Here is a 10000-nt window from a genome sequence, read left to right as displayed (position 1 = left end):
CATAACGTGGTACTTCTTTTTCATGTTTTTAGGCACCCGTATCACATACTCCTGAACTGTGGCCGGTCCAGTGGGCGCTGCTGAGCTTGAACCCGCCGCTGCCGGACCGGACGACGACGACGACGTGCCGCTCTTCATGCTCTGCGGAAAAACAAACAGGTAGAGATTTAGTCACTTGTTCTACAACCCTACGGCGTTAGGCTTACCGAAGGGGCACCCATTTTACGATCCATTGTGCAATATGCACCGAAATGTTTACCAAGCTTCACGATAAAACCAAGAGAGAGTTCGATTTATGCTTGGAGTCCGCTTTTACGAGTCACGAATGCACTTTTCAGCCAGGTCAAGGGTGAAGGGGAAGTGCGCGGGGTCAGCTGTCATCTGAACGAAAGCAAAAACACAACAACCTCACACCGGCCGCGTGGATGACAATTTGCGGTTTCTTTGAAAAGAGATTTCCACGTTTTATCATTTGTGCATTGTTCAAGAACAAACAAAGATATCTAGCAAGCACTCGTATCATTCTTGGAAATGGAACGATTGACTCCCATTTATTTCAAATCGTCTTCAAACCGTTTCAGTTAAACTCGCGCGCCAGCATGACAGCTCCATGTTGGCTCGTTTTCAGTTGCTGCCTGCGAGGGGGAAGAGAGGAAGACGAACTTTCGTCGCGAGTGTAAATAGTGATTTTTGTAGCCTTTTTTTTACAAACCGACCATTTCTGGCTTCCTGGTGGAATAGTGCGGATTTTATAGCGTTGGTGGACGAAATATGAAACCACGGCCGTGCCGCGGTTCGAGGCAATACATAGCGGATGTACCAATCACGGTGTTAGGCGCCGACCCACCCTCATCATGCCTACGTGCTCTGTTTTGATTCGCCGCGCAGTTGTTCTCCTCGGAGCAGCTGCCGCCGTCCTGCTGGCCACGGCCACTGGGGTGGTTGCGGCGGGGGGCTCCGCTGCTGGAGGCTCGTCGAAAGCGCCAGAGGATGTTGCGGCCACCGTCGAACAGCTCCCGTTTTGCGATGAAGATCTAGCCCGCCAACGTGACCTTAGCGATGGGTAAGTCGATCGTCGGTGGGTGGTGGTGGTTACCTTTCGCTTTCCCAACAAATTAATGCGCGCTGCATGTTGCAACACGATCGTGCAGGTCGGTGCAGGTCGGGCAGATTCAAAGATGTAAACAAAAAGTAAGAAAACATAGGAGCATCACTACAGCATAGCAATGCTTCGCAGACTTTGCTTCGGGATGATTTACCCCAATCGATCGCTTATCGAGTTTACTGATATTCGAACGATCGAACGAAACTTCTGGATTTCCGAGCAGCAATGAAAATGTTTTCTTTTTCGTGCTGCAACTTCTTGGGTGTTGTTTTGCAAACATCGCCTTATCTGACGCCTGAATTGCATCATATGCACAGGAATGTGAAATTTGGTCATTTAAAAAGCATTAGGACCTAGTATCGTTCTCTATCGCTATCGGATTTTTTATAATCTCTTTCTGGTAGCTCTGTCAAATCTGCTGGAGATATGTGGTTTAACAAAAAATGTTCTATACTTTCGCCACTAACAATTCACGGTAATAGGAGTTTTGTTCTAGTCATTTACTCCTCATACCTGTAGAATCGTTCGGCTTTATGCATCATTGAAAGAAGGCCTCACGCTCGAACATGTAGCCAATTGTTTGCACAGGTTGTTTGTGACTCATTGCTGGAAAAATAATGACACGCTCTGGCACCGAAGGTCATCCACCTAAAGCAAAATAATATTACTATAGTTCTTTATATACTGTTAAATATTCCTTCCTAATCTTCAAACTTCAGATTATAGGATATTCTTTGAAACCAAACGTTCGGTTTTGCTATTTTCGGTTAGCATGTTAATTATACGAACTTAATTTCTTTAGTGAAACATCGAAGTTACGCAAGTTGCACACTGCTGGCTGATTGTAACTTTGTTATGTAGCCACTGAACTGCAAGGAGCGTTTCATTCGCCAGCAGCATAATCGCATATTACCTGAGTGCAAGATCAGCATTTTGAGCAATATGATGCTGCCTACAGCCCAATGCGCACCGCCACATAACGCGGATCGTCGGGTTCAAAATGGACAAACAACCGTCCGATTGTACGAAGTCAGCACATTTATTGCGTTTCCTTTTTCTGCCAAGAATGTAATAGAATGCATTTTGAAAAACGAACTGGAATGGCAGAGTTTCGTGTGAAGCAGTTGGAACAGGCAGTTAACGACGGCCGAGAAATATTGGTCGATACATTTAGCATGACTTTCGGTCGGCTTTGCTTGCTCTGCCAGCCACCGCAATCAACTACAAAGAAAACAATTTCGTTGTTATACTCATGTTTTTGGCGAGTTAGTAAATAGTAGATATCTAGTGATAAGAACAGTGATCATGATGCCTGAGTAAGTACAAGAGTGTGCCACCCGAAAGTGAGTGAGTGATACAACGAAGTGTGAACAGTCTACGCAATTATCAAGTGGCCACCAACGCTAATTCGTGCGTTAAATTCCCCCCCTCCCATAGTATCGATACAGCACGCATGGAAAGATGGTTTGGCGAGAATTCGAGCCTTCAACCTACTTCGTGGTGTTCTACTTTGATCAGCAAAAGTACCTCAATCATTGAAGACCCTAAGAAATAACCACCGTTTGTCGCAAACCCATTATGAAGCTGGAATAAACATGTTGCAGCTGAAACACAAAAATTTGCACTTTGTTAGTGGCATGAAAACATTCGAAACCAATACTTGAAAGAATCGTACAGCAGAGTTACAGAATGATACGGGGTTTCTGGGTTCATTGTTGGAATACAATCACAGAGTACTACACTAAGCCATGGATAAAAGTCACATATTACCTTAAACATTCAGCAGCAACAAAAACAACATAGATAATAGATATCTATAAGTTAATAAATTTACAATCACTTTAAATGATTCCGGCCGGGCTTGGCATCTTTCTTAAATGATGACAATGGGGTCACTAACCCCTTTAGTTAGTTATGTAAATGAAAATGTTATAATCCGAAAAATGTGTTATGCTTGAGAATGGTGAGATACGCGCTCTTAATATGCGCTATGATATGATTGGTACTAACTCATGATCTACTAATGACTTTCATTAAAGTTTCAGTTGATTGCTTGCCGGTTTACATAAAACTAATGCTTCCGCTTGACCATTTCCAGATTGGTTTTCGTTACAACCCTCGATGGCAAATTGTCGGCGCTGGACATGCTCAACGGTGGTACGGAACGTTGGAGCATCCAAACCGGTCCCGGACCGCTGCTCTCCTCCAGCATTCACCGGCTGGAACTGACGAACAATGGGAAATGGGTGCGCATGATCCCGTCACTCGGTGGCAGCCTGTACAAGTTCGACGGGGAATCGATCGAACCGATCCCTTTCAGTGCGGAAGATATGCTCAAGTCTTCGTTTAAATTTTCGGATGATCTGGTGATCTCGGGTGGCAAGGAAACGCGCTCGTACGGTGTTTCGCTGCAAACCGGCCGCCTGGTGTACGTGTGTACGATGCATGGTTGCAAGAATGCGACGGAACTGGCGATGGAGGCATCTGCCCAGGGCAAGTATGGTCCACCGATGAGGGATGATGGTGGTCCGGTGGACGGTGGGACGATCGATTCCGTGCCGGACGATGTGATCGTCGTTCGCCGCCAAACGCAAACCGTGCGTGCCGTGGAATCACGTACTGGCAGCGAACGCTGGAACTTTAGCATCGGTCACCACGAGCTGGAGCGCATGGGCAGCGAGGATTGTCGCGGTGGACGGGAACGACAGGAGATAAACCCGATGGTGCTCGATCTTGAGTTGCGTGTCATCATTCCGGAAGGTGTTATATGTGCCGTTAGTAAAAGCGCTCCGGGTAAGATCGTGTGGCGACACAAGTTCGAGGTGCCGATTGTAAGCGCCTGGCGCTCATCGGCCGACAAGCGGGATGGCAGTTTGGAGGTTGTGGATCTTTTCGATCGTACCGATTGGCTATGGAATGGGAATGTCGACGAGAGCAACGGCGAGAAGACGCATAACGATAAACCTCCGCTTGTGAACCCCTCGCTGTACATTGGCATGCACGAGAAGCAACTATACATCCAGGAATCCGATGCATTGTTGCAGGGAAGTGGCGAAAACGGACAAGAGATTGCTCTGCTAACCGATGGGGAGAGCAAATATCCAGCAATACCGTGGAAACCTCTTCCAGCAAGTCCACCGGTCGCAGGATTACTCACAGAGGGTGGAAAAGATACGGCGACCATAGGGGGATCCTCCTCGTCAACAGACGATAGCGGTGAATCGACGGCAATCGGCCAATCCGTTTTGTACGCTTCGAATTATATCAACGGAAATGGATTCTTTCTTGTGGCAAATACGGACGGCAAGGAGCGTTGTGATCATGACGAAGGAGAGCATCACTCACAGGATAACAGCTCGAACTCTCATTTTCCGGATGCGGCAGGCGTTGACGATCTAGATACAATGTTCGACGTGCCTGTCAAGGTGATCATCGTTTCCATGTGGTTCTGGTGGAAAGAAATACTGATCATCTCCGTTACGACGGCCCTGGTACTCAATATGATACTGAAGTTACGCCCTCCGAAGCTTCCCGTGATGGTGGTTGTTGAACGGAAGGTGCAAATGCCGATACCGATGGCGGTTGAAGCGATCGAAGAGTTTCCTCCACCAACGATGCGTGGCCGGATGCCAGCGACTCGCAGCTATTCGGAATCGAACTCCAATGAGAGCCAGCCAGCGGTAGCGGCATTGGCAGCCGAGAGTTACACCTCGCGCTTCCGAGAGGATTTCGATCTAATGCAGTGCCTCGGCAAGGGTGGTTTTGGAGTGGTTTTTGAGGTTCGTAATAAGCTGGACGATTGCCGATACGCTATCAAGCGTGTCGTGCTTCCGAATAAACCGGAATCGAAGGATCGTGTAATGCGCGAGGTAAAAACGCTCGCTCATTGCGAACATCAGAACATTGTGCGGTACTTCCACGCCTGGATCGAAACACCGCCACCAGGATGGCAAGAGCAGCACGATCGCGAATGGATCGAACGTAACTGTCTGTCCACATCCATCGATATTGAAACCCCAACCGATACGCAGCCGCCGGTGGGTCTTTCACGAAACGTCCCAACGCTTTCATCGCAATCGTCATTCCGTACCGGATCGAAAGAGAAAGATCTACCATTCCGGCAAAAGGGCACCGTTTGGATGCCTTCGTTTCCGGAGGCGAACGGAACATCGTTCACCAACGGTGGCGGCGATGCGCTAAGGTTAGAGCAAAGCGAGAGCTGCTCCTTCATCGAATTCCGTGCCGATGCAGACCAGTCGACATGTCAACGATCTCGCGAGGAGTCATCATCGGATACATCGGAATCTGAATCCGAATCCGAATCCGATTCAAATAATACAGATGGTGGCGTGGGAAAAAATTGGAACCATGCGGATGACGATTCGCTAGATATCGTGTTTAAAGAGCCGTCATCAAGCAGTGCTCTACCAGTACCAGTACCGGGGCCACCGAATGGAATGCATCATGTAGTTTCGATCGATGAAGGTCCTTCACAATCAATCCGTACAGAGAATCCATTCCGCAAAACACACCGGCGTCCACTGTCGCTCGATCTGACGAGCACGGGACACGTTCGAAAAAGGGCAAACGACGATGCTCTATCCTCGCTAGATCTCTCTTCTAGGCGTGACCATTCTCAACCGTTACCGCGGAGCAATAAAATCTATCTCTACATCCAGATGCAGCTATGCCACAAACAGTCGCTCAAGGAGTGGCTCAGCTTGAACGGATTGCTAGTGCGGCGTGATAAGATTGTGCCAATCTTCGAGCAGATCGTCTCGGGCGTTGAATACGTCCATCTGAAGGGACTGATACACAGGGACCTGAAACCGAGCAACATCTTCTTTTCGCTCGATGGCAAGATTAAGATCGGTGACTTTGGACTCGTGACGGACTCGAGCGAGCTGCAGTACGATAGTGAAAACAATATGCCTTCGATGAGTCGCAATCGCCATACGCGTCAGGTTGGCACGCAGCTGTACATGTCACCGGAACAGCTGCGCGGACTACCTTACGATTACAAGGTGGATATCTTTTCGCTGGGGTTGATCCTATTTGAGCTGCTCGTCAGTTTTGGCACGGAAATGGAGCGTATCTGTACACTGAAGAGCGTACGCAAGAGTATCTTCCCCGATGGGTTCGATCAAGAGTACCAGTCTGAGGTAAGTAGCTGTGTGTGCCGTGGAACCGCGCCTAAGGTATCCGATTATCATCCTTGTTTTCCCTCCCTCCATTCCAGCATAAGCTACTATCGTCCATGTTGTCCGAGTCACCCAAGAAGCGACCGACAACGTTCGGCATTAAGGCACATCCGCCGTTTAAGCGAATGCTTTCCAACAAATCGTCCAACTCGCTGGGTGTCGTCGATGAAACGCTGGTCGTCAACGGCGATCCGGTAGCGGCCAATGGATCGGTCGAGTTGGAAGAGGGAGACGAGTGGCATTTTGAGCTGCCACCGAGAAGAAAAGATAGCCGAACGTACAGTTCGTCCGGATCGGGTTCCGGTGGTGCCAGTGCCAACAATAATCCCTCTAACTAACTAACTAACGCTGTAAGCATTTATCATTGGAGCATGATAGTACGCCTAGGCCAGGAAATGCGATCAAGAGAGAAGCTGTATAGTTATTAAGCTATTTATATGCCGTATTACGTTTAGAACTATCATTTGTTAAGGCAAATCAAAGTGAAGGCAAAACAAACCGTTCGGCGTTCAAGGAACAGCGCGGTACAGTGTTACGTGTGGAACACACACACCGGATATAAACTAATAAAAAGGACGGAAGAGTACAATGCACGTTTTCCAACAACTTTTATTACCTACAACAGGGCTTGCTCGTTCGGGCTCCGGTTTCCTATTTCTTGGATCGTTTGCCTTCACCCTTCTTCGGTGGCGCCTTTCCACGGAGAGCACGTAACCGTTTCATTTCCTCCTTGAAATCCTGATGCTCATCCCGGAACAGACCGTACTCGCGTAGTTTCATTGCCAGCAGATGAGTTTCCACATGCCGGGGGTACCAATTCACGACGTAGTCCCGCTTGTGCACCGGTTCTTCACTGAACATCTTAACCACTTTCATCGATTGCGAGTTTGTTGGACGGGCAACCTCACCGAATATCCGGTTCGAAAGGTAGTTCATCCGCCGGGCGTACGTTGTCGTTAGCTGTGCCAGTTCCTTATATTTCGACATTTTAATTACTGCTGCTGGTACGGTTCCTTTGGAATTATTTTCACTAAATTTAGTTGAATCGTTGAATTGTGTAACTAGTAGGCGGCGTGTTTGTTGATTCTAGCCACTTTTGACAGCAGCGGCAGTGCGTGAACGTAGCCTATTTGCAGAAAATTAAAACGAGTGTCGCAAGGTGTTTTAACTCGAATAATTCCATATTAAATCAATGAAAAGTTAATTAATTGATATTGCATAAGATCAGTTATCAGCAGTATCTCATCGTTCGAAAACCAGAGAAAACCCCTTAAGATTCCGGTTGTTTGTAAATAAAAGTGTGCGTGAAACTCGCCCGGATCGGATCTCGAAAAGGGCTGACGTATTTTATTTTCCGTTCCTCGCAACACCGTTGATATCGGAGCAAATTCGTTTAAGTTCTTCGGCTTTCGGTGATAAGAAACCTGCTCAATCCTCCCTCGACACTGTAGTGACGTAGCAAACGGGGAAATGCTCCGATTCGCTTCGCACCGGTGAGAATGAATCGCAAAGAGGAACTCTTTACGACGCCCCAGGAGCGGCAGAAGAAAAAGTTGCGCTTTCGTGGTGATTTGGCCGCGCAGTATGGTTTCACACGCGATTCCCACAGTTCCGGGCTGAACGGAACTAGCGGTAGCAATCGCATCGAAGAGGTATCCTCCGAGGACGACACAAGGCGCCAGGAGTGCAACGATTCCAACGATGGTAAGCAGTCGGGTCGATCCTGCGTGCATCTCCTAAACCGTACTGGTTTTAAAGATCATGGTATTGCTTATCGCTTTAGATGTATCCGGAAGAGGAAGCCTGTACGATTTCGTGCGTATCGAACTAACGCGCGGGTACGTGCTCGAGCACGACGAGGAACGGTATTCGGCCCGGCGCGAAAAGATTTACTCTTTCCTGAAAATCCCGCGCCACCTGGAAAGCTTCCTGCGGTACGGTGTGCTGCAGTGTGCGGACTCGTTTCTCTACATCTACACCTTCCTGCCCATACGCTACGTGCTGGCACTATGGGCACTGATAACTCGCCCGATCGCTCGCTGTCTTGGGCTCCGGCGTCCCTCACAGCGGCTACTAACACCTGCAGAAATCTGTGATCTGCTCAAGGGTACCATCTGGATTATCTGTAGCTACACACTTCTGTACGTTGACACGAACATGCTGTATCATCTGATCAAGAGCCAATCGATCATCAAGCTGTACATTTTCTACAACATGCTCGAGGTTGGCGACCGTTTGCTGTCCGCGTTTGGCCAGGACACGATCGATGCGCTCTTCTGGACGGCAACCGAACCGAAGCACAGCAAGCGCCAGCATTTCGGCACGATACCACACTTCCTGTTCGCCATCGTATACGTGACATTGCACAGTGGTCTCGTCATGTTCCAGGCGACCTCACTGAACGTGGCGATCAACTCGAACAACAAGGGCCTGCTGACGATCATGATGTCGAACAACTTTGTTGAACTAAAGGGCAGCGTATTCAAAAAGTTCGACAAAAACAATCTCTTCCAGCTGGCGTGCAGCGATGTGCGCGAAAGGTTCCACCTGACCGTGTTGATGGTGATCGTGCTGATACAGACAATGAAGGAGTTTAACTGGAAGTCGGAGCAATTCTTCATCATGCTCTACGATTGCATGTGGGTGATGGCGACGGAGGTGCTGGTGGATTGGATCAAACACGCGTTCATTACGCGCTTTAACGAAATTCCGAGCGATGTGTACCGCGAGTACACGACAAGCTTAGCCTACGATATGACACAGACCCGCCAGAAGCATGCCTTTAGCGATCATTCGGATCTGGTCGCTCGGCGTATGGGTTTCATACCGTATCCGCTGGGTGTAGTACTGGTGAAAGCTCTCTACCACGCGCTGGCGTTCGATAATGCCGGTTCCGTAGTGATACTGTTTGTTGCTTTCCTGGCGCTCCTAGCCGGACGCGTACTCAACACGATCTATACCCTCGGCGAGGCATGCGATCTCACACAGAAGCACCAGGACGAGAAGAACCAAACCGGTTGTCATCCGCTTACTTCAACACCGCTCCCTAAGGCCGCCGCTAGAGCGACGAGTGACACGGCCTCTTCACCGATTCATCATGCGCAGCGTTCACAGCAGCCCCAAACAATCGATGGACTCTCGTCACCGACTGCTGGGTCACCTATCGCTGCCAGTTCGGTAAGCTGTTCTCCGCAATCGACTCCTGCCTCGGCGGGGCTGGTTAAATCCCCGGCCCCCAACAGTAGCTCCTGTAGCAGTAACGGCACGACGGATGTGTTGCGCAAAACTTCAGGCCTAGGAGCCACGGCGCTCTTCTCAAATAGCGACGTCGACTTGGATGATGTGAAACTGAACGATCAAGTGCTCAATGGGAGTGCCTCGACAGCGACGACAGAAAAGGATGAGGAAGAAAATGTCGCTCGTAGCGTGCCCGATCTGCAACAAGAACCGGGACTAGAGAAAATTGCGGTTCGATCAAAACCGGGCGATTCGACTATTGGCAGCGGAGAGGGAGGTAGCGAAACCGTGCATCAGCACCACCTGCACCCCTCTCGAACACATAAAAGGTCAGAATCAGAACCATCCATCCAGCTAGAGGGAGGCTAGACGCTGATTCTCCGTTCCCTACAGTACACTATTGGATCCTCGATCAATGCTTTGCTTGACATTTTGAGTGGTTTTACTGGCATCCGGA

At 49.0% G+C, this 10000-nt stretch overlaps 4 protein-coding genes across 4 annotated transcripts in view; 2 read left to right on the top strand and 2 right to left on the bottom strand.

The window, feature by feature from the left end:
• The window catches only part of LOC125959705 (general transcription factor IIF subunit 1), a 2078-nt gene extending 1742 nt beyond the window's left edge, over positions 1 to 336 (bottom strand). Inside the window, exons 1-2 of the mRNA XM_049692589.1 lie at positions 207 to 336; positions 1 to 141 (exon numbers count right to left, since the gene is read on the bottom strand). The exon at positions 1 to 141 is cut by the window's left edge and continues 1373 nt beyond it. Coding sequence (XP_049548546.1) covers positions 1 to 141; positions 207 to 233 — 168 coding nt within the window. The 5' untranslated portion in view covers positions 234 to 336. The remainder of the gene's footprint in view (positions 142 to 206) is intronic.
• A 285-nt stretch (positions 337 to 621) lies between these two features.
• LOC125950965 (eukaryotic translation initiation factor 2-alpha kinase) lies at positions 622 to 6752 on the top strand. Its single transcript, XM_049679384.1, has 3 exons — positions 622 to 1063; positions 3204 to 6267; positions 6345 to 6752. The coding sequence occupies exons 1-3, from the start codon at positions 855 to 857 to the stop codon at positions 6642 to 6644; spliced, it is 3573 nt and encodes a 1190-aa protein (XP_049535341.1). The 5' UTR covers positions 622 to 854; the 3' UTR covers positions 6645 to 6752.
• Positions 6753 to 6833: 81 nt separating this feature from the next.
• LOC125950967 (28S ribosomal protein S33, mitochondrial) lies at positions 6834 to 7387 on the bottom strand. The gene has a single exon (XM_049679386.1). It carries the CDS (start codon positions 7291 to 7293, stop codon positions 6958 to 6960), a length of 336 nt encoding a protein of 111 aa, XP_049535343.1. The 5' UTR covers positions 7294 to 7387; the 3' UTR covers positions 6834 to 6957.
• Positions 7388 to 7513: 126 nt separating this feature from the next.
• LOC125950966 (protein TAPT1 homolog) overlaps positions 7514 to 10000 on the top strand; it is a 3057-nt gene continuing 570 nt past the window's right edge. The window contains exons 1-2 of the mRNA XM_049679385.1: positions 7514 to 8010; positions 8090 to 10000. The exon at positions 8090 to 10000 is cut by the window's right edge and continues 570 nt beyond it. Coding sequence (XP_049535342.1) covers positions 7806 to 8010; positions 8090 to 9912 — 2028 coding nt within the window. The 5' untranslated portion in view covers positions 7514 to 7805 and the 3' untranslated portion in view covers positions 9913 to 10000. The remainder of the gene's footprint in view (positions 8011 to 8089) is intronic.

This window comes from Anopheles darlingi, chromosome 2 (genome assembly GCF_943734745.1).
Source record: "Anopheles darlingi chromosome 2, idAnoDarlMG_H_01, whole genome shotgun sequence".
NCBI lineage: Eukaryota > Metazoa > Arthropoda > Insecta > Diptera > Culicidae > Anopheles > Anopheles darlingi.
This window is presented reverse-complemented; position numbering and strand designations above follow the sequence as displayed.